At 48.2% G+C, this 21,365-nt stretch overlaps 1 protein-coding gene across 1 annotated transcript in view; it reads right to left on the bottom strand.

The window, feature by feature from the left end:
* MPP2 (MAGUK p55 scaffold protein 2) overlaps window positions 1–21,365 on the bottom strand; it is a 66,173-nt gene extending 44,808 nt beyond the window's left edge. The window contains exons 1-2 of the mRNA XM_081884543.1: window positions 21,197–21,365; window positions 8,096–8,204 (exon numbers count right to left, since the gene is read on the bottom strand). Coding sequence (XP_081740669.1) covers window positions 8,096–8,126 — 31 coding nt within the window. The 5' untranslated portion in view covers window positions 8,127–8,204; window positions 21,197–21,365. The remainder of the gene's footprint in view (window positions 1–8,095; window positions 8,205–21,196) is intronic.

Genomic DNA, 21,365 nt, shown 5'->3' on the forward strand with positions numbered 1-21,365 from the left:
AAACAGGCTGATTCCCGGACCGTCCGCGGATTTAGAAGGCGATTGGGCCCGATCTGGCCCCCCGGGCCTTAGTTTGTCTACCCATCCTCTAAGTCTAACCGAACACCCCAAGACCTACTTCTTTCACCTGCAGGTGCTGAAAAGACAACCAAAACTTGAGAACCTGGAAAGCATCCTGCCAGGTTCAGCATCATCCGCAGTGTCTCCCTCATATTAACCAACTGGAGGATATTATTATTACAGTGGTACCTCAGGTTACATACGCTTCAGGTTACATGTGCTTCAGGTTAAGAACTTTGCTTCAGGATGAGAACAGAAATTGTGCTATGGCGGCGCAGCGGCAGCAGGAGGCCCCATTAGCTAAATGGTGTTTCAGGTTAAGAACAGTTTCAGGTTAAGAACGGACCTCCGGAACGAATTAAGTACTTAACCCAAGGTACCAGTGTATTATTATTATCAGCATTGCTCCTCATCCAGACATCAAATGGCTAAAATATTCCATTTCTGACAAGCCTGAAATTGTTAGCTGTGAAAATAGGTGGCTATTTTGAAGTGTTTTCCAATATAGGTGGCTATTTTGAAGTGTTTTCCAATATACATTGTGTGTTTCTGTCGAATTCTATTGTCTTGCTCTTCTGTTGTCTTCCGTCTTGGTCTTCTTTGGGAGGAAGAATAGGATACAAAGACGGGGGGGTACCTTGGATCTCAAATAACTTGGCTCCCAAACAAATTGACTCCCAGACAATCAAAACCCGGAAGTGACTGTCCTGGTTTTCAAACAATTTTTGGAAGCTGAACGTCTGGCGCTTTGGTTTCCGAACATTTTGGAAGTCGAATAGACTTCCGGAATAATAATAATAATAATAATAATTTATTATTTATACCCCGCCCATCTGGCTGGGTTTCCCCAGCCACTCTGGGCTGCTTCCAACAAAATATTAAAACACATCAAACATTAAAAGCTTCCATAAACAGGGCTGCCTTCAGGTGTCTTCTAAAAGCCTGGTAGTTGTTGTTCTCTTTGACATCTGGTGGGAGGGCGTTCCACAGGGCGGGTGCCACTACCGAGAAGGCCCTCTGCCTGGTTCCCTGTAACTTGGCATCTCATAGCAAGGGAACCGCCAGAAGGCCCTCAGCGCTGGAGACCTCAGTGTCCAGGCAGAACGATGGAGGTGAATGGAATGGATTCCATTCAAGAAACAAGGTACACCTGTATATATATTCAAACATTTTCACTGAAGCATGGCAACCATTTGCATCACTGTACTTGTTGAGGCTTTGGAAAGAGGTCAAGATGCTTGGGAGGGGGGGGATGCGTTTGTTCATTCCCCCCCCCCTTTGCTCCCTCATGAGCTCCACCTGATGCAGGGTTTTTGCACAGGAAGCCATCAGTTTTCTAATCTCTTTAAGATGCTCCCTGATTTCCCCCTACTCCTCCCCTTCCACGGCGCCTGCTCTATTACATCCTTGTTTCTGAGGCAACCGGGGGAAGAGATTTGCATCCAAGGTTACGCTAAAACTAGGGATGGATGAAAGAAAGATTTAAAGAGAGAAGCAGAGACACTGAGACAGCACAACTCTGGCTGCAGCCCTGAACCCAAATCCCACCAGGACATCAAGTCTCTCAGAATAGGAGAAGTCACAAACAGGAATGAGCAAATAAACCAAATTTCTCAGTTCTCGGCATCCCCATGTCAGTTTTGCAATGTGTTACTTAAAAGTAAAAGCACCCTCATGACAATTCTTCAGCATTTTAAGTGTGAAGTTCTCCAAATATACATATTTTTTAAATATGCAATTTTGCCTGATGCACACATTTTTTGCAAAGCAATTTCCCCTAATATAAGGTAAGGCAAAAGGTTGAGGACCCCTGGACAGTTAAGTCCAGTCAAAGGTGTCTATGGGGTTACAGCGCTCATCTCGCTTTCAGGCTGAGGGAGACGGCGTTTGTCCACAGACAGCTTTCTGGATCACGTGGACAGCAGGACTAAACCGCTTCTGGCACAACGGAACACAGTGACGGAAACCAGAGCACACGGAAACACCGTTTACCTTCCTGCTGCAGCGGTACCTATTTATCTACCTGCACTGGTGTGCTTTCGAATTGCTAGGTTGGCAGGAGCAGGGACAGAAGAACAGGAGCTCACCCTGTTGCGGGGATTTGAACCACTGACCTTCTGATCGGCAAGCTGATCGGCTCAGTGGTTTAGAGCACAGCGCCACCCGCGTTCCCCAATAGAAAACATGCTTGTACCCCTATTATATGCACACAGAGCCACGCTTTACCCTAGCAGATGGGGTTTTGTACTTGGCTAGAGAAAAGGAAAGGAGGGAGGGAATAGGGGCTGCCTAATATCCAGACTGGGACGCGGGTGGCGCTGTGGGTTAAACCACAGAGCCTAGAACTTGCCAATCAGAAGGTCGGTGGTTTGAATCCCCGCGACGGGGTGAGCTCCCGTTGCTCGGTCCCTTCTCCTGCTAACCTAGCAGTTCAAAAGCACGTCAAAGTGCAAGTAGATAAACAGGTACCGCTCTGGCGGGAAGGTAAACGGCGTTTCTGTGCGCTGCTCTGGTTCGCCAGAAGCGGCTTAGTCATCCTGGCCACATGACCTGGAAGCTGTACGCTGGCTTCCTCGGCCAGTAAAGCGAGATGAGTGCTGCAACCCCAGAGTCGGTCACGGCTGGACCTAATGGTCAGGGATCCCTTTACCTTTACCTTTAATATCCAGTCTAATAGGGGCTGTGGGTATGTATGAAGGCTCTTTGGAATTCTAGCCTGCAAACTTCATCCACAGTTGTGATAGCTCTCAGCTTAGGGCAAGACCTGACACTTTCACTACCATGTGTGGTTAACCGGCTTATGCAGAGCTGCGAGGATTACAAGCTGCGCTCCCTGTGTAATCGAAAGATTTGGAGAGGAGATATAATTGGACAGGCAGGAGCTTAGAAATCGAGACGAGAGCTAGCAGGTGAGGATGCTGAGTATGAGTGCAGAGACTTGAAACCAAATGGCTCCTGTGGTCCATGAGATGTGCACCCTGGGAGCAGAGGCATACAAAGGGGGGCAGGGGCGGCGTGGCCCGGGTGCCATCCCTGAGGGTGAGTGACAAAAAGGCACACCGCGGGGGGCTCGCCTCACCACCCCCATGCACAGCGGCTCATCACTGCACCTCTGGCTCACACATGTACCCAAAACTGCATGAAAGTTCCTCTTTTTCCTTGGTTTTTGTGTCAGCGTCACTTGTGTGGGTTCTCTTACTATTGGCTTGTTGTATTTCCTTGGTGGTGAGAGTGGTTGTTGTTGTTTAGTCGTGCAACCATCTCATCCTCTGTCCAACCATCTCATCCTCTGTCACCCACTTCTCCTTGTGCCCTCAATCTTTCCCAGCATCAAGGTCTTTTCCAGGGAGTCTTCTCTTCTCATGAGGTGGCCAAAGTATTGGAGCCTCAGCTTCAGGATCTGTCCTTCCAGTGAGCACTCAGGGCTGATTTCCTTCAGAATGGAGAAGTTTGATCTTCTTGCAGTCCATGGGACTCTCAAGAGTCTCCTCCAGCACCAGATTCAAAAGCATCAATTCTTTGGCGATCAGCCTTCTTTATGGTCCAGCTCTCACTTCCATGCATCACTACTGGGAAAACCATAACTTTAACTAAACTAAACGGTGAGAGAGGCTAGTGGTGGCTTAGGATGTGGTTGGTTGTCTTTGGTTTGCTGTAGTGAGATTTGTTTTTGTGTGTGAGTAGGGTGGGTGGGTGGGTGGTTGTTTGGATCAGGTTAGCCAGATTGATCCGTCTGCTGTCAGGGGATTCTTGTTGTTGTCTTGTTGGACTATGTATGTGATAAAGGGGAACATAGGCGCCGACTCCATGGGGCCTGAGGGGGCCCGAGCCCCCTCAAAAATTCGTTTGGGGGGGCTCTGCCCCCCCAATAATTTAAGAAAATTATTAGTTATATTATGCTTTGTAAAATCACAAATTTATGTTGGTATTTTTTATTTTCCTTGTTTGACGATAGTTACCTTTTAAAATACATTCAGTAATGAGTTAAAACAAAGCCACTCCCGATCTAGAGAGGGGGTGGGGTTGCGGGCTCTCGACCATAGGTGCTGACTCCATGGGGCCTGAGGGGGCCCGAGCCCCCTCAAAAATTCGTTTGGGGGGGCGGAGCCCCCCCCCAATAATTTAAGAAAATTATTACCATATTTTTTCCCTCTATAACACACAGATTTTTTTCTTCTAAAAGGGAAGGGGAAATGTCTGTGCATGTTATAGAGCGAATGTGTGGTTCCTGGAGCCGAAAATCGCGCGTCGGAGAAGGGAAACCTGAAAAGAGGAAGCGGCTGCTTTCCTGCATTCTGCCTCAGGGTCTTACTGCCCACCCTCCTCTGTTTCCTTGCTGTGTTTGCTCAAACGGAACAAAGAGCAGGGAAAGCCCCTCCCCTCCAGGCAAGGAGAGGGGAAAGCAGAGTGCTGCTGAAAACATGCAGGAGGGGGAGAGAGAGAGAGAGAGAGAGTGAGAGAGCGCGTGCGAGCTGGCTGGCTTGGGTGGGTAGGTGAGGGAAAACTTTTGCCTTCCTTTCCTCCCTCCCGTTATACCCCTCTCCTGCATTCTTAGCCAGCTGCTTCTCTGCACACCCCTCTCGTGCTCCTTGTCCATTCTGTGTTTTTCCTTCCCTCCCCACTTAAAATGTGGTTAAAATGCATGGATCCACATGGATCCTCAGGATCTTTGCATTGGGTCACCCCAAATTCACCAACAGATCACATAGCATGTCCATGGCTACAGCCTGCCCCCCCAAAATCACGCACCCACTGCTGCCTGGGGCTGCAGTGGTGCAAAAATGTGGTTAAAAAGCATGGATCCACATGGATCCTCAGGATCTTTGCATTGGGTCACCCCAAATTCACCATCAGAGCACATAGCATGTCCATGGCTACAGCCTGCCCCCCAAAAATCACACACCCACTGTTGCCTGGGGCTGCAATGGTGCAAAAACGTGGTTACAAAGCATGGATCCACAGGGATTCTCAGGATTTTTGCATTGGGTCACCCCAAATTCACCATCAGATCACATGTCTGTGGCCACAGCATGAAGCACAAAAATGCTACATCATTAATATTCACCGCCCACGGCGGCAGCCAATCGGCTGCCGCAAAGGGCGGGCCCTCACAGGTTCACTTAAGGTCGGGGCAGCCCGGGGCTCGCCCCTTTCGTTCCCCCAGCAGCAGCGGTTTGGAGGTCTTGGCCCCCCCCAATATTTTTTATAAGTCGGCGCCCCTGAAGGGGAACCATACCGGGGTGAAGGCGTCTTCTTCTATTTGTCCCCATGTCAGTTTCCATGGTTAGTTTTTCTAATAAGGCTGTTTCCCATACTATTTGATACCATTGATCCATCAGGGGTCAGCACCCTTTTTCAGCCGAGGGCCGGTCCATCGTGCCTCAGACCATGTGTGGGGCCAGACTATATTTTCTGGGGGGGAAATGAACAAATTCCTATGCCCCACAAATAACCCAGAGATGCATTTTAAATAAAAGCACACATTCTACTCATGTAAAAACACACTGATTCCCAGACCACCCATGGGCCAGATTTAGAAGGCGATTGGGCCGGATCTGGCCCCATGCCTTAGTTTGCCTATCCATGATCCATGCTTACTCCTGACAGGTCTCTCCAGTGTCTGGCTATGATGTTTCTGGCTGCTGAGAGTAGGTTGGTTATGAGCTCTTTATGGTGTGAGTGAGCATTTTTATCTTGGAAGATGTTTAGAAGGGCCAGTTCTGGGGTGACTTCTAATATTTGCTTAGTTATTTTGCAAATTTCTTGTAGGCACCACTGAAATTTGAAAGAACAGAGGCCACCTCCGTCAAGCGACAAACCACGTTAAGATGTACAGCTGTGTTCGAAGTTATTCAACCCCCGTCGCAAACCACGTTTGTTATCAAAATTCACAGACTTTGGGCTGTTTCCAAATCAAACAAAAGCAACTGAAGTAGCCCAACTGCATTTCTGAAACAAAGACCACATGGAACAAACTGCTGTGTGAATGGAGTTGCAGTTTCTCTCAAAATATGCACCTTTTTGAGTGTCGGAATATTTGGAATGGTGAAAATCCCAAGAGTTATTGACAAGAAGTCTGTGCCATATACACAGCACCCTGACTATCAAGTACTTCCCAAACGATGTTATAATCTTGTCCTCAGCGCCAAGAAAACAACAGCACAAAAGATAGTTTATGAGAAACTCGTAGGAATGACAACAAACTCTGAGAGCCCCACTTAGACTAAACACCTCAAAGAAGCTGGAGGGAAATTAAGATACTCAACACTGTTCACTCAGCTCCTGCTTATATTTCCCAGCAACAATAAGAACTTTTGATGCAAAACACCGCGGAAAAGGAAGGCCATGCAAACCCTGATACCAAAAGCAGAATGAGTCAGGATCATGTTACGCCATGGGAAAGTGCACTCGGCTTCGCAGCAACAAAAGCAAGGGCAAAGGAAAGCAAATACCTGCACAGGACCACATTTTTATGTCTGCTACCTTCTCCCCCCACTGAATCACCAGGGCTGGGTGGTACGTGGTTTTCAACATCACAATGTATCACAACCAAATGTTGCAATATACTGATATATCACAATGTCTGGAATAAGGATGGAACTATCACGCTTTCTCCCACACGGTGAGTCCCAAGGCTGAGGCCTGTTCTCGGATCTGTTGTAGACTGAGATATTTCTGCATCTGGAATCTGCGGTGCGAGTTTTGCTCTTCTTGCCTCCTTTACTTTCCTCCTTGCAGTCAGATCTGGGGAGGGGGTGGCTTGTTGGGGCTGTTTGCAGAATCTGGTGTATAATAAGTGAATAACCTAGAGCTGCAAGACCACGGGGAGAGATCTGGGTTATTTCTGGGGTCCTTCCCTTCCGGGCCGCTAACAGCCTTGGGGGCAGGGAACCCCCCAGAGCAGCTCCCCGTCTCCATCTCCTCCTTCACCGAGGGCCAGTAGTAACCGTCGTAGCCCATGTCAGCCGCCACCGCTGCCACCCCTGCAAGGTAGACCCGGGTAAGAGGCATTGAGGGCCAGCGGGATGCTCATGCAACGGAGGAGCCGTCAGGACCCTTCGGAAGCGTGACTGGATCACCCTCTCCCACATGGTGATTTTTGCATAGCAAAGACACATCATGATTGGTGGTATATATCGCCAGGTCAAAAATTATGAAACCAATATCTTGATATGGACTTCAAAACAGTTTTGGACGGTATATTGCCCAGCCCTAGAGGCAGACTCCTTGGCTTCAACATCAGCCCCAAAAAACAACAATGAAGTCTTCCACCTCACATTGCTCTGTTTACCATTTAGCCCTGGTGCAGGAAGCCTGTGGCCCTCCAGATATGGCTGAACTACAACTCCCATCATCGCTGGCCATTGGTCATGCTTTCTGGGGTTGATGGGAGCTGGAGTCCAGCAACATCTTGAGGCCTTCCCCACACCTGATCTGATGAAAAGCTCTGGAGAACTCAACAGCTTTCCCACTGCTTTGTGATATTTTGGTTGGGCTAATTGAAGGTACCACCCTACCATGGATTTTAGAATTTTCTTATATACCTTTACATATAGGCACGTTTGTTTTCTATAGCTGCTTTTGCAAGCTCCCCCCCCCCCATCATCAAGGAAACTTTTCCCACCTGGATTCGTCTGCCAAGGTGTGCTCGCGAGCAAGTGTTTGGTTCCAGCCGTAGCCCCGCATACTTGCAGGCAGTCGTAAAATGGTACAAAGCAGATATTTGAGGAATAATCTGTAGCACAGTCGTACCTTGTAAGTTGAACAGAATCCGTTCCGGAAGTCCCTTCGACTTCCAAAATGTTTGGAAACCAAAGCCCGGCTTCTGATTGGCTGCAGGAAGCTCCTGCAGCCAATCGGAAGCCCCGGCAGACGTTCAGCTTCCAAAAACAGTTCGCAAACCGGAACAGTAGCTTCTGGGTTTGCGGCGTTCGGGAGCCAAAACGTTCGAGAACTAAGCTGTTCGAAAACCAAGGTACGACTGTACTCGGAGTGGAGCAGGTTTGGGGATGCTGAGATAGGAGCGAGTCATTACCTGTCTCTGAGTCAGTGGAAGCAACAGGCATCTCAGCAGCTGGGGATGTTTGCGCAGTGTCAGAAGTTCAGGTGGCTGGCGTTCCTTCTGGTGAGTCTTCTTGGCGGTGCTATGAAGAGGAGAGAAATGGAACAACTGATAGATGGTCTAGGGCTGGCACGTCCAACTCCCAAGAGATTGCGATCTACTCACAATATAAAAAAAACTGACAGTGATCTATGCTTTTAGGGAGCCAAAGTTCTTGAGCTTTTTTTGGTGGAGAGAAATAACTAGGAGATCGACCTGTTGGACATGCCTAGTCTAGGGCATGAGGAGGGCAGCTTCCAGCTTGTCTTGTCTGTGCCTACAACCACAAGATCTGCCAACTGTAGAAACGCACCTAGAATTAAAGAACAGAGAACTCCGAACATGCTTTGAATCTAGGGCCAGAACGGAGCTGAGCTTACAAAACCAGTTCTTATTTCCAGAAAGTTGGGGAGGAGTCAGTCAAGGCCCCCAAGGGGCGCATTCAGAGGGTCTACTGTACTGAACCCAGGGGCAGCAACCGCCTGTCATGGGCTGGCTAGACACAGAGGAATGGTGGGAGGCACCAGCTGGGGAATCCCCAAAGGAAGAAGGCTCAGAAACTGGAGAGTGGTAGTGGGATGACAATGAGTGGTCAGAGGGAGGAGATTGGGAGAAAGAAGTGTCAGAAGATGAAGGGGTGACAGGGCTTAGTGAGCAGGGAGAGTCTATGGCAGAGAGAAGTCCAGAATCAGCAACAGAGGCAGAGATGGGTCAGACTAGTGAAGAAGCTCCCCTCCCACCAAGTCTCCCAGAACCAGAAGAGGTATGAAGAGAGAGCAGCAGAGACAGGCACGGCGGCGTAGTCTCAGATTGCTTGGGAAAGACCATGGGGAGGAGGAGATTTAGGCAGCCAGGGACCTTCTGCTCCCACAACTGCCTCATAGGGGCAAGCCCTACCTTGAGAAGAGCTGCTGTGCTCATTAGGCCTCGCATCCCTGAGCAGGCCTTGTTCCTCGTTCACTTACTCTGTGTGATTTATTGCTGGCTGACTCCCTGACCATGCCTTGGTCTCTGAGCTTTCATTGTTGAGGACCACTTCCCCTTACTGGTAATTGGTCGAGGACTTAATGTCCATAATGGGCGGAGCCAATGTCAGTGGTGGGCGGAGCCAGAACTAAAGACAGGTGGGTCTCTCTGCTCAAGCTTTGGTGTTGGAAAGCTTCTCTTTAAGAGCTTTTTAAAAGCATTAAAAAGCAGGATGAGATTGTTTACCCACACTGCTAACAGGACCAAGCCTAGGTTTCAGGCAAAAGAACCCTCCCAGTGTACCCCCTATGTTTTGAAGATCAGCACTCCAGGAAAGGGAGTGAACACTTTCTTCCCTTAACCTTCTAAGTTCTACAACCATAGGAATCTGTAGTTCCTTAGAAACTAGTCGGCTAAGAAATCTCAACAGAGACAATCATCTTATGGGGACCTAATAGTTCAAAACACACAAGTGGGGGTTATAAAACATGAGTTCATAAGTCTGCCTCCTGCATCTCCCCCCACCCATTTGATTCAGCTTTGGGATGCTGTCCTTTTGGGTTTATTCCATTTGCAGAGTTGTGATTGCTGCTTGCAAGCCTATGGAGACGCTTCTGATGAAAGCAGTAGACTCAGGATGCTCGGGATAAGGCATTCGACTCTATCGCGGGGGATTTGCCTGCAGCGGCGCTTCTCACTATACTGCTTATGATTTTTGGATTGTTTTCTTTTCGCATCTCTTGGCAGTTCTTGGACTGCTCCCTGTGCTTTCCCTGTACAGGATGGGCTTTATTCGTTGCATCCTCTCCCTTCTCGAAACTGGAGCTGAACAGCTCAACAGATGCTCACACTCAAAGCATAAAAATAGTTCTAAGCTAGCTACTAACCATAAGCAAGCAAAGCAGCTTTTCAAACCTCGTGCAGCTTTACCTATTTACAAACAGAAGAAAACCAGGTTGCTACAAGGGGTTGAGCAGCCAGCACCAACAGGCTGTCTTCCAGATATCCTTAGATTCCAACTCCCAGTTAGCCAATGGTCAGAGATGATGGGAGTTGTAGTCTGACAGCATACAGAAGGCACCAGAGTGGGGAGGCTGGGGTACAATAACAGTGCTGGGTTTGGATCAGGGAGGCCCAAGGTTCAAATGAGATGCTTGTGTTCTCTAGGCTCAGGTCCAGAAATGAGTGTTGTGGGCTTGGCAATGTTTGCCTCCTAGAAGAGGTGAGCATTAGATGCCCTCAAAGATAGTCTTCCCACTTCGATTAAAATATGAACGACAAAAATCCATTTCTAGACTTACACATCCTTTGGGAGTACAGTGGTACCACGGGTTAAGTAATTAATTCGTTCCGGAGGTCCGTTCTTAACCTGAAACTGTTCTTAACCTGAGATACCACTTTAGCTAATGAGGCCTTCCGCTGCCACCGCTGCACGATTTCTGTTCTCATCCTAAAGCAAAGTTCTGAACCCGAGGTAATATTTCTGGGTTAGCAGAGTCTGTAACCTGAAGCGTATGTAACCTGAAGCGTAGGTAACCCGAGGTACCACTATAACGCTGAGGACCCACCCCCAGAGGGGACCACATGCCATCTCCAGGCAAGGGATAGATGAATCTGTCAATCTGGTTTCTCTCTCTTTCCCCCCTCCCCCCAATCTTCAGTTCTTCACATTTCTGCATCAGTTTGCAAATTATTCGAGTTGTTTGCATTTAAGTGCAAACTGAATTTAATCTCGCCCCCGTCCCAACAGCAAGGAGGCCTCCCTGTGGAGAGCATTCCACAAATAGAGAGCCACTGCAGAAAAGGCCCTGCTCTTGTGTTGCCGCCCTCTGAACCTCTTGTGGAGGAGGCACACAAAGAGGGGTCTCAGAGGATGGTTGCAGAGTCCAGGTTGGTTCATATGGGATGAGGTGGTCCTTGAGGTATTGCGGTCGCAGGAAGACCATGAGGGAACCTAAAAAGGTTCCCAACCCCTTCTCTGTCAGGATAATATTCCTAAACTAGGGCTGATGAAGGCACATGGGCCCAACTCTCCCCAAAGTGACACATGTTAACCACTGCATTGCCCTTTGCCAGCTCACCATCTTGTAACTGTTAGTGGAACATAATAAACTGGGGAGCAGGCACTACTCTTTCAGAATTATATCTGGAAAGGCGAACCTGTGGCCCTCCTGCTGTCATTGCACTCCAACTCCCATCAGCCCCAGTCAGCACAGCCAGTGGTCAGGGATGATGAAGGATGTAGTACAACAACAAATTAACATCCCAATTTGTATTACATATGTTCAACATATGTAAGTGAGAGCTGGGCCATAAAGAAGGCTGATCGCCAAAGAATGGATGCTTTTGAATTATGGTGCTGGAGGAGACTCTTGAGAGTCCCATGGACTGCAAGAAGATCAACCCTATCCATTCTTCAGGAAATCAGCCCTGAGTGCTCACTGGAAGGACAGATTGTGAAGCTGAGGCTCCAACAACATGATCAACATAGTTGCTGGTATTTGGGGGCTATGGGGGCTACAATGATGAGCTTCTCCTGAGCTTCAAGTTTCACTTCTACACCTTCCAGGGTTTCAGCAAACAGAAGCCACGCAATTTGCAGGCTTATCTTTCCAAGCAAGCCACTTAAAAAATAAATAAAAACACAAGCCAAGGAAATTGCCCTGGCCGGTCACCCCTAAGACACTCCATTATTAATGCAGCCCTCGCTGACAGCTCGCAAGAGAAATCTCAACCTGGTCTTCTGGCAGCAGAGGGAAATAATCCATCACACAGCCAACATGCCCACGAGCAGGGGCTCCATCAATAACCGAGGGATCAATAGTACTCTGGGGACGGAGGAGTCACATCCCTTTTGCTAATGGACTCGTAGATGTTTGGTGGGGCCTGAAGGCAGACCCGGATTCAGAATCTGGGAGAGAGGGAGTCAAGCGACCCGGCTAAACTGGAATAGGTTGAATGTGCAAAATGAGAATTCTCTCGGGCTGCATCTTATCTGATTGAGATACTCTGTGCAAAGTTGAAATGGTGAGCTGCTTTTAGGAGCCCCACTCATTTTGGAGCTTCTCGATATTGTAGAGTTGGAAGGGACCAAAAGAATAGTCTAGTCCAACCCCCTGCCATGCAGGAAGCTTCTGCCCAACATGGGGCTCAAACCCACAACCTTGAGATTCATACTCTACTGAGCTCTTGGCAAATGCCCCCCTTCTGGAGCTGGCCTTCTGCACATGCCCAGAGGCACCTAAATCACCTCCTTACTCACAGCTTCCTAGCCTAGCAGATTCCAAGGTAGGACCCTGATGAACATTATCTGAATACTACCCTCAGCCACTTAAATTAGGGATATTGAAACCCGCAAGGAAGAATTTTGTCTTTCGATCTAGTAGGGGTGGGAAGCACAATGGATTTCTTTTGGAAACCCTTTTGGATCTTTGGCCTTAAATTATCAGAGGATTGCTTCCATTACAGCCGGGCCTCAGATATAATCACACATGCATATTCTGTCTCCAGCTCCGCTCCATCATGGATCTGTAGTCTAAAGACTGCGTAAATATCTTGAGCAGGTATTTTTACATCCTTGCTGCCTGAACTAAGCAGCTAAAAACGTTGCAGAATTTTGCAAATGTTTTGTAAGCATTTTAAAGATGCCAGTTTTATAAAATCTTAAAATCCCAATGGGAAAAACTGTAAAGCAAAGCGCAAAAGTTTTTCTGGCAGCAGAGGCAGCCAGGAAACTTCAAGAACACATTTTCTGCACTGATTTGATGATCTGGGCTATACATAAATACAGCCGTACCTTGGTTCTCGAACATAATCCGTTTCGGAAGTCCGTTCGACTTCCAAAAACATTCGAAAACCAAGGCATGGCTTCTGATTGGCCGCAGGAATTTCCTGCACTCAATTGGAAGCCGAGGAAGCTACGTTGGATTTTTGGCTTCCAAAAAATGTTTGCAAACCGGAACACTCACATCCAAATACCAAGGCGTTCGAGAACCAAGGTACGACTGTAGTCCAATCATGGAAATTGCCTGCAATAGAATGTTTTAATCAGTCTGGAGCTGGAAATGAAGGTCAACTTTCTTCTAAAATTCGTGCAAGCATATAAATATAATCAATTGGCTATTTACGATCCACGGCAAGGCATCCCTGGAGGAAGGGACAGAAAGACACAGGTTGGCTGCAGGAAATACCTTTATAAAGTAAGCTATGTGACAGGCACACACAGAATCGAAAGGTTTCTACATACAGTACACATCAGCTCACACCATCTTTCCATCTTCTAGCCAGCCGAGCAAGAAATATTCTTTACAGCAGGTCAAAGGTGCATTTTGCTAGCCAGGCAAAAGCACTCAAAGAGGGTGTGGAGCAACGCTGGGGAAAATATCGCCTGGGGTATTTCCCAAGGGCCAGACAGAGAGACCTGGGGGTTACATTCAGCTTCCAGGACCAAAGATTGCCCATCTCTGGTCTAACAAGAAATGGAATTTATTGTCGGGATGAGAGCATGGAGAGAGAGCCAGAGGGTTTCTGAGCTGGCAGGGAGGCTAGCTGGAAATCAGGGTAGCGAAACACAATATGAAAGGCAAGGACTTCAGCCCAGTATATCTGAAGGACTGGCTCCACCCCCGTCATTCAGCCTGGACACTGAGGTCCAGCTCCGAGGGCCTTCTGGTGGTTCCCTCCCTGCAAGAAGTGAGGTTGCAGGGAACCAGGCAGAGGGCCTTCTCGGTAGTGGCGCCCGCCCTGTGGAATGCCCTCCCATCAGATGTCAAGGAAATAAACAACCATCTGATTTTTAGAAGACATCTGAAGGCAGCGCTGTTTAGAGAAGTGTTTAATGTTTGATGTTTTATCGTGTTTTTAATATTCTGTTGGGAGCTGCCCAGAGTGGCTTGGGAAACTCAGCCAGATGGGCAGGGTATCAATAAATTATTATTATTATTATTATTATTATTATTATTATTGAAACTCAGATATATAATCTAGGCGCCAAATGACTCCTTAAACCATGGGTAGGCAAACTAAGGCCCGGGGGCTGGATCTGGCCCAATCGCCTCCTAAATCCGGCCCGCAGACAATCCATAGTTCATTTTACATATCACAGGTAAAGGTAAAGGGACGCCTGACCATTAGGTCCAGTCGTGGTTGACTCTGGGGTTGAGGTGCTCATCTCGCTTTACTGGCCGAGGGAGCCGGCTTACAGCTTCCGGGTCATGTGGCCAGCATGACTAAGCAGCTTCTGGCGAACCAGAGCAGCGCACGGAAACACCGTTTACCTTCCCGCCGGAGCGGTACCTATTTATCTACTTGCACTTTTTTCCTCCAAAAGCATTTTATTTTAAAATCCGATTTAAATTTTAAAAATCTGATTTATTTATTTATTTTTAAAAAATCATTGATTTTTATCCACCCTGATCACCGCTTCCTCCTCTTCTGTTCACCTGGGGCACGAGCAGGGAGGAAAAGGTAAACCTCATCTAAGAGTGGATTTTCAAGCACATATCAAGGAACTATCGAATCACAGAACTATCGAGCTGCAAGGGACCCTCAAGGGTCATCCAGTCCAGCCCTTGGCAATGCAGGAATCTCAAACTTAAGCACCCATGACAGATGGTCGTCCAACCTCTGCTATAAAAAACAAACCAGTGAAGCCCACCAGTTTTTGATGGAGTCTGTTCCACTGCCCAACACCTTCCACCACCTGAAAGTTCTTCCTGGTAAAGGTAAAGGGACCCCTGACTATTAGGTCCAGCCGCGGACGACTCTGGGGTTGTGGCGCTCATCTCGCTTTATTGGCCGAGGGAGCCAGCGTAAAGCTTCCTGGTCATGTGGCCAGCATGACTAAGCCGCTTCTGGCGAACCAGAGCAGCGCACAGAAACGCCGTTTACCTTCCTGCTGGAGTGGTACCTATTTATCTACTTGCACTTTGAGGTGCTTTCGAACTGCTAGGTTGGCAGGAGCAGGGACCGAGCAACGGGAGCTCACCCCATCACAGGGATTCAAACCACCGACCTTCTGATCGGCAAGTCCTAGGCTCTGTGGTTTAACACACAGCGCCACCTGGTAGTTAGTCGCAATCCCCTTTCTTGAAACTTGAATCCACCCCAACCATTGGGGATGGCAGGATCCAAACCACAGCTGTCAACTTTCCCCTTTTCTTGCGAGGAATCCTATTTGGAATAAGGGAACTTCCCTTTTAAAAAGGGAAAAGTTGACAGCTATGATCCAGACTCAATCTAGGCTGAAAGCAGTGCACTCAGGATGAGCATGCACAATTCCAGATTGAGGGGAAAATGACATTTTTGTGCTGCAAGCAGGTTAGTGCCTACGCCGCCATAGTCTCTAGGGAAGCATCAATCTCATCGTAAAACAGCTCTCTCTCACACACACAGATACAAATCCTACCTACTCACTCAGCAGCCTCCTCCAGCCTTTTTTCCCCTCCCCAGCAGCTGAAAAGGATTCCGACATCATCCATTCAAAAGCAGTAGCCTTCTGGATTATAGGAGCCTGATTTCACGTGACAAGCTAGGACCTGCCATGGGGCTGGGGGGGGGGGGGAAGGGGGAAATTGTAGGCTGCTGAGCTGCTCTGTGCTGCCAGCCTATCACCACATTCCCCCTTATGTAAGACCCTGCTCCACTCAGCCTGATGGAAAGCTCCAATGTTTGCTGCTCTTTGTTTTCAAAGAAAAACACACAAGTGCCCTCTTTATTGTCAGCGGTTTTCGAAACGGGCAGAAGCGGTACCACGGAGAGAGCCATTTTGAGGATGAGAAGAGCGCAGCTGAGATATAATTTCATACGCATTTTCAAAAAAAGAATCGCTGAGATTTAGTTTCCATTATTGTTCCACTTTTGTCAACACCACACTTAAATTGTTGCTTTTTCCCCTCTTTTTAAACTCCTCTTATCCTTGGGAATTCTTAAGAAATCGTTTTAGGTGTCAGCGTGCAACTCATCCCTCCCCCACCACAACCCCCACCCAGTCCATTCATTCCTATAACTATAAATCTTGAAACTGCAATTAGAATACAGCGGTACCTCGGGTTAAGTACTTAATTCATTCCAGAGGTCCGTACTTAACCTGAAACTGTTATTAACCTGTTATTAACCACAGTATGAGCTTTGATTTGCAAGAAAACTGTAGGGTTAGTGCCACCGCTGCCCCTGCCCCGCTCCAACCATTTTCACCTCTAGAATGCCGAAATCATGGTAAATCACTTTTGTGTATTATAGAATCATAGAATTGTAAAATTGGACCAGGGGTCATCTAGTCCAACCCACAACCCTGAAATTAAGAGTCCCGTGTTTTACCAGCTGAGTTATATGCGAAGCTATATAAGCTAATATGAATTAAATAATAGTTCTTACAAACTATTTATTTAAAAGCATGGGACGCGGATGGCGCTGTGGTCTAAACCACTGAGCCTCTTGGGCTTGCCGATCAGAAGGTCGGTGGTTCGAATCCCTGTGACGGGGTGAGCTCCCATTGCTCGGTCCCTGCTCCTGCCAACCTAGCAGTTTGAAAGCACGCCAGTGCCAAGTAGATAAATAGGTACCTCTCTGGCAGGAAGGTAAATGGCGTTTCCGTGCGCTGCTCTGGTTTCGCCAGAAGCGGCTTAGTCATGCTGGCCACATGACCCGGAAAAACTGTCTGCGGACAAACGCCAGCTTCCTGGGCTTTTAAAGCAAGATGAGCGCTGCAACCCCAGAGTCATCTGCGACTGGACTTAACTGTCAGGGGTCCTTTATCTTTCCCCCCCTTAAAAACTAAAGACTTTCTGCCCACAAGGCAAGCCAAGAGACGCTTTATTTTCTACCGTATGAGAACTCCGACAAATCAAAAATAGACACAAAATACTGGGGGTGGTTCCTAGTAACGCCACATTTCGCTAATCAACTTTCTAAAAGTACTGTATGCAATGTCTTTGCCTGGACTGCAGCAGGGGCTAGGACATCTGCAACTTTGAAAATTGTGCAGAAGAGGGAATTGTAGCAGGTGAAACTTGTCGTGTCAAGACCAGAGGTGGGGAAACGATTTCAGCTGAAGGGCCACATGCCCCTTCTGGGCAGCCGTTTGGGGGCCACATTGTCAGTGGTGGGCGGGGCCAAGGCCAAAAGTGGGTGGAGTAATAATTGCAATTTTTGCCTATGTAAGTAGGCTCATTTGTACACACAGTCGCATGCACCTCTTTCATACTAACTAGACAAAAATATCTGGAGGTTCAAATCATGACCAGTGAAGGTTGTAACCTGAGGGGGGGGGGAATCTGAGGGTCACCTACAGAGCACTGATGGGCCACAGGTTCCCCTCTCTTGCTACAGAGTTGCACCAACCCAGTTCCCTCTTTGCCTCTCTTACATCTACCTGGCGAAGGTGTGCTTATTCACACATATGTCCGAAGACTATTGTTTTCAATCATCCCTGCCCAATGAGTATGCTCACTGGGGCAGATGGGAGTTGGACATGGGTAGGCAAATCCAGGGGCTGGATCCAGCCCAATCACCTTCTCAATTCAGCCCATGGATGGTCCAGGAATCTGTGTTTTTACATTAGTAGAATGTGCCCTTTTATTTAAAATGCATCTCTGGGTTATTTGTGGGGCATAGGAATTCGCTCATTTTTATTTTTATTTTCAAAATATAGTCCGGCCCCCCACAAGGTCTGAGGGACAGTGGACTGGCCCCCTGCTGAAAAAGTTTACTGACCTCTTGAGTTGAAGAATAAGAGCATCTAATGAACAACAGGTTCCTGCCCAGACCCAGATAGTAAGTATGATACCGATACGATGGCACCCTCACCAGCAAAAACTAGGGCAGCAGCGTGGTTTGGGTGACAGACTAGAGGCCGATTTACACCTTGCACTTAAAGCACACCCAACACACGTTTAAAGCAGATGGCTATCCCACAAGAATTCAGGGAACTGTAGTTCTCAGCAGCGCCGGATTCAGTTCCCCCACACAGGGCACTGAGAGCATGCACAGAATGGAAGGTGAGAGAGGGGAGGGCACCAAATTGTGTCCTTGCTCAGGGTGCTGTATTACCAAAGTCCCAACCCCCGCCCCGTTCCTAAGATTTTTTGGGGGGGTGGAGGGTTGTTCATGGGCTTTAGATACACGGTGCCATAAAACTTAGGGAACAAGCTGTACTACCAAATTAATTAAGGTTTCAAATGACAATTTTAGGTTATATTTTAGTGATCAGGATTTAATATATATTTTTACTGTCACTATATCTGTATTGTCTCTGTTATACCCAATTGCAATTCATTGTATTCCTGTTCTGTTTTATGATTATCCTGATGCATGGTGTGAATCTACCCTAGGACTGGCAAGACCTGGGTTCAAATCCTCATTCAGTCATTTAAGTTCACTAGGAGACATTGGGCCAGTATCTCTTTCTGCCTCTCTGTCCCTGCCTTTCTCTCTGCCTAACCTACCTCCCAGGCTTGTTGCAAGGATAAACCAGGGAGGAGAGAACTGAATACATCACCCTTTTTTCTTTAAAATACATGATGGTATAGAAATGAAACGAATAATAATAATAATAATTTCCTTGGATAAGGATGGGATTAAAAATTAAAAGGAGCACAACTGAACTCGACGGAACTGTATTCTATAGAACAGTTTCTGAGCTGAAAGACTCACCAGAATGTCGCATTGGACATAGAATTATAAAGCTGGAAGGGACCTCAGAGTTCATCTAGCCCAGCCCCCTACAATGCAGGAATCTCAGCTAAAGATGACAAATGACATGTTTCTTTATTGTAACTGTTACGATGACAATAACATTAATGGGGGGGGGATAAAAAGGAGCACTCTTAGGCATTATGGCTCTCAAGTGCTACTCCCTTTCCTAAAACCTTCCACATCACCCAAAACAGGGTAGGGCTATATATATATATATATATATATATATATATATATATATATATAAAAATTTATTGCCCCTAGCCAACAGGCTGTGGTGATGTATATACCCTGGGATAGCTCGGCTGGTAAAGCATGAGACTCTTCATCTCAGGGTTGTGGGTTCAAGTCCCACATAGGGCAAAAGTAGTCCTGCATTGCAGGGGCTGGGCTAGATGACCCTTGTAAAGGTAAAGGGACCCCTGACCATTAAGTCCAGTCGCGGACGACTCTGGGGTTGCGGCGCTCCTCTTGCTTTATTGACCGAGGGAGCTGGTGTACAGCTTCCGGGTCATGTGGCCAGCAGGACTAAGCCGCTTCTGGCGAAACAGAGCAGTGCACGGAAACGCCGCTTACCTTCCCGCCGGAGCAGTACCTATTTATCTACTTGCACTTTGACATGCTTTCGAACTGCTAGGTTGGCAGGAGCAGGGACCGAGCAACGGGAGCTCACCCCGTCACAGGGATTTGGACCCCCAACCTTCTGATTGGCAAGTCCTAGGCTCTGTGGTTTAACCCACAGCACCACCCACATCCCTCAGATGATCCTTGTGGTCCCTTTTAACTCTACAATGTCTGTGACATTTATCTCCTACCTTGCTGCCGAAACAAAATGAGAAGAGGAAACCACTTTTCAAGCTTCACCCAAAAGCAACAAAAAAAACCCACGTGATTGGAGGATAGGAGAAGGAAACCAAAAAACAGAGGCTGCAATGCTCTACCAGCTTGCTCGGGAGTAAACCATGTGGGACTTACTTCTGGGGTAAGGGCAGGTCTACGGCACTGGGAGCCAGCGTGGCACAGTAATAGTAATTTATTATTTGCACCCCGCCCTTCTGGCTGGGTTTCCCCAGCCACTCTGGGTGGCTTCCAACAAAGATTAAAAACACATTAAAATGGGTTAAGAGCGTTGGACTAGGAGGCCAGGTTTCAAATCCCCACTCGGCCGTGAAGCTCGCTTGGTTGCGGCCTCCCTCGTAGGGTTGTAAAGGTAAAGGGACCCTTGACCATTAGGTCCAGTCATGGCCGACTCTGGGGTTGCGGCACTCATCTCGCTTTATTGGCCGAGGGAGCCGGCGTACAGCTTCCGGGTCATGTGGCCAGCATGACAAAGCTGTTTCTAGCGAACCAGAGCAGTGCACGGAAACGCCGTTTACCTTTCCGCCGGAGTGGTACCTATTTATCTACTTGCACTTTGACGTGCTTTTGAACTGCCAGGTTGGCAGGAGCAGGGACCGAGCAACGGGAGCTCACCCCGTCGCGGGGATTCGAACCGTCGACCTTCTGATCGGCAAGCCCTAGGCTCTGTGGTTTAACCCACAGTGCCACCTGCGTCCCTTCGCAGGGTTGTAGTGGGGATTAAATAAGGGAGACAGAAGAACCATGTATGCCCCCTTTGAGCTCCGTGGAGAGAAAAAGGATGGGATCAAACACAATCCATCTATCAATATGACCCGCAAGTGGGGTATAGGGCGGTATACAAATTTAATTAAAAATAAAAATGAATAAATGAATAAAATAAAAATAATTAGATTAAATAATTAAATAGTTAAAATAAGAATAATTAAAGAGAAACCGGATTAAAAGCCATCAGTAGCACCCAAGGCATCACCCTCCTCCTGTTCCGGGGTGGGGAATGAATTGCAACGCCGAATTTCCACGCGCGCAGCAGCCATCATCAAAAGCAAGAGTAGGGGGCGGGGAGGAGGATGCAATGACGAGGAAAGGGACCCACTGCAAATGTTCAGATCATAAAGGGGTTGGGGGGGCTGTGTGAAAGGCGCCCCTGCAACCTAGCGGCAAGAATTAAGGGGTGGGGTGGTCGGCGAGAGCTTGAAAATGAAGAGGCGCGTCTTCGCCATCAAAGACGAAGGTCTCTATTTCACACAAGAAGAAGGGGGTGTTAAAATCCGAATTGGGGGGGTGGGGGTCGCGGAGTGCAAGCCTGGGATTGATGGCGTTGTGTGTTTAGAGGAGGCGGGGGCGGGGGTAGAACGGAGAAGAGGGGAGGAAGATCAAAGACCCGGCGCGGGGGGGGGGGGACTCCCACGTTGTTAGGCGCGCTCTGATTAAACACGCTCCGTGGCGTGTAGGAAGGGGAAACGGCGTGAATGAACAGGGGAGGCAAAGAGGGAAAGGAACGCGGCCGCCGCTCACCTGCTTCGGTGCACAGGCGACGGAGACGCCGGAGGAGCGAGCGAGCGAAGCTGGGATGCGATGGGATGGGTGGATGGATGGAATCGCTGCGCTCCGAAGCCGCTGCGAATTCCCGCGGCTCTGGATCTGGCAAGGCGAGGCTCCGGACTGGCTCGCGTCGCTCCTCGGA

This window comes from Podarcis melisellensis (genome assembly GCF_964234715.1).
Source record: "Podarcis melisellensis genome assembly, chromosome: 13".
Taxonomy (NCBI): Eukaryota; Metazoa; Chordata; class Lepidosauria; order Squamata; family Lacertidae; genus Podarcis; species Podarcis melisellensis.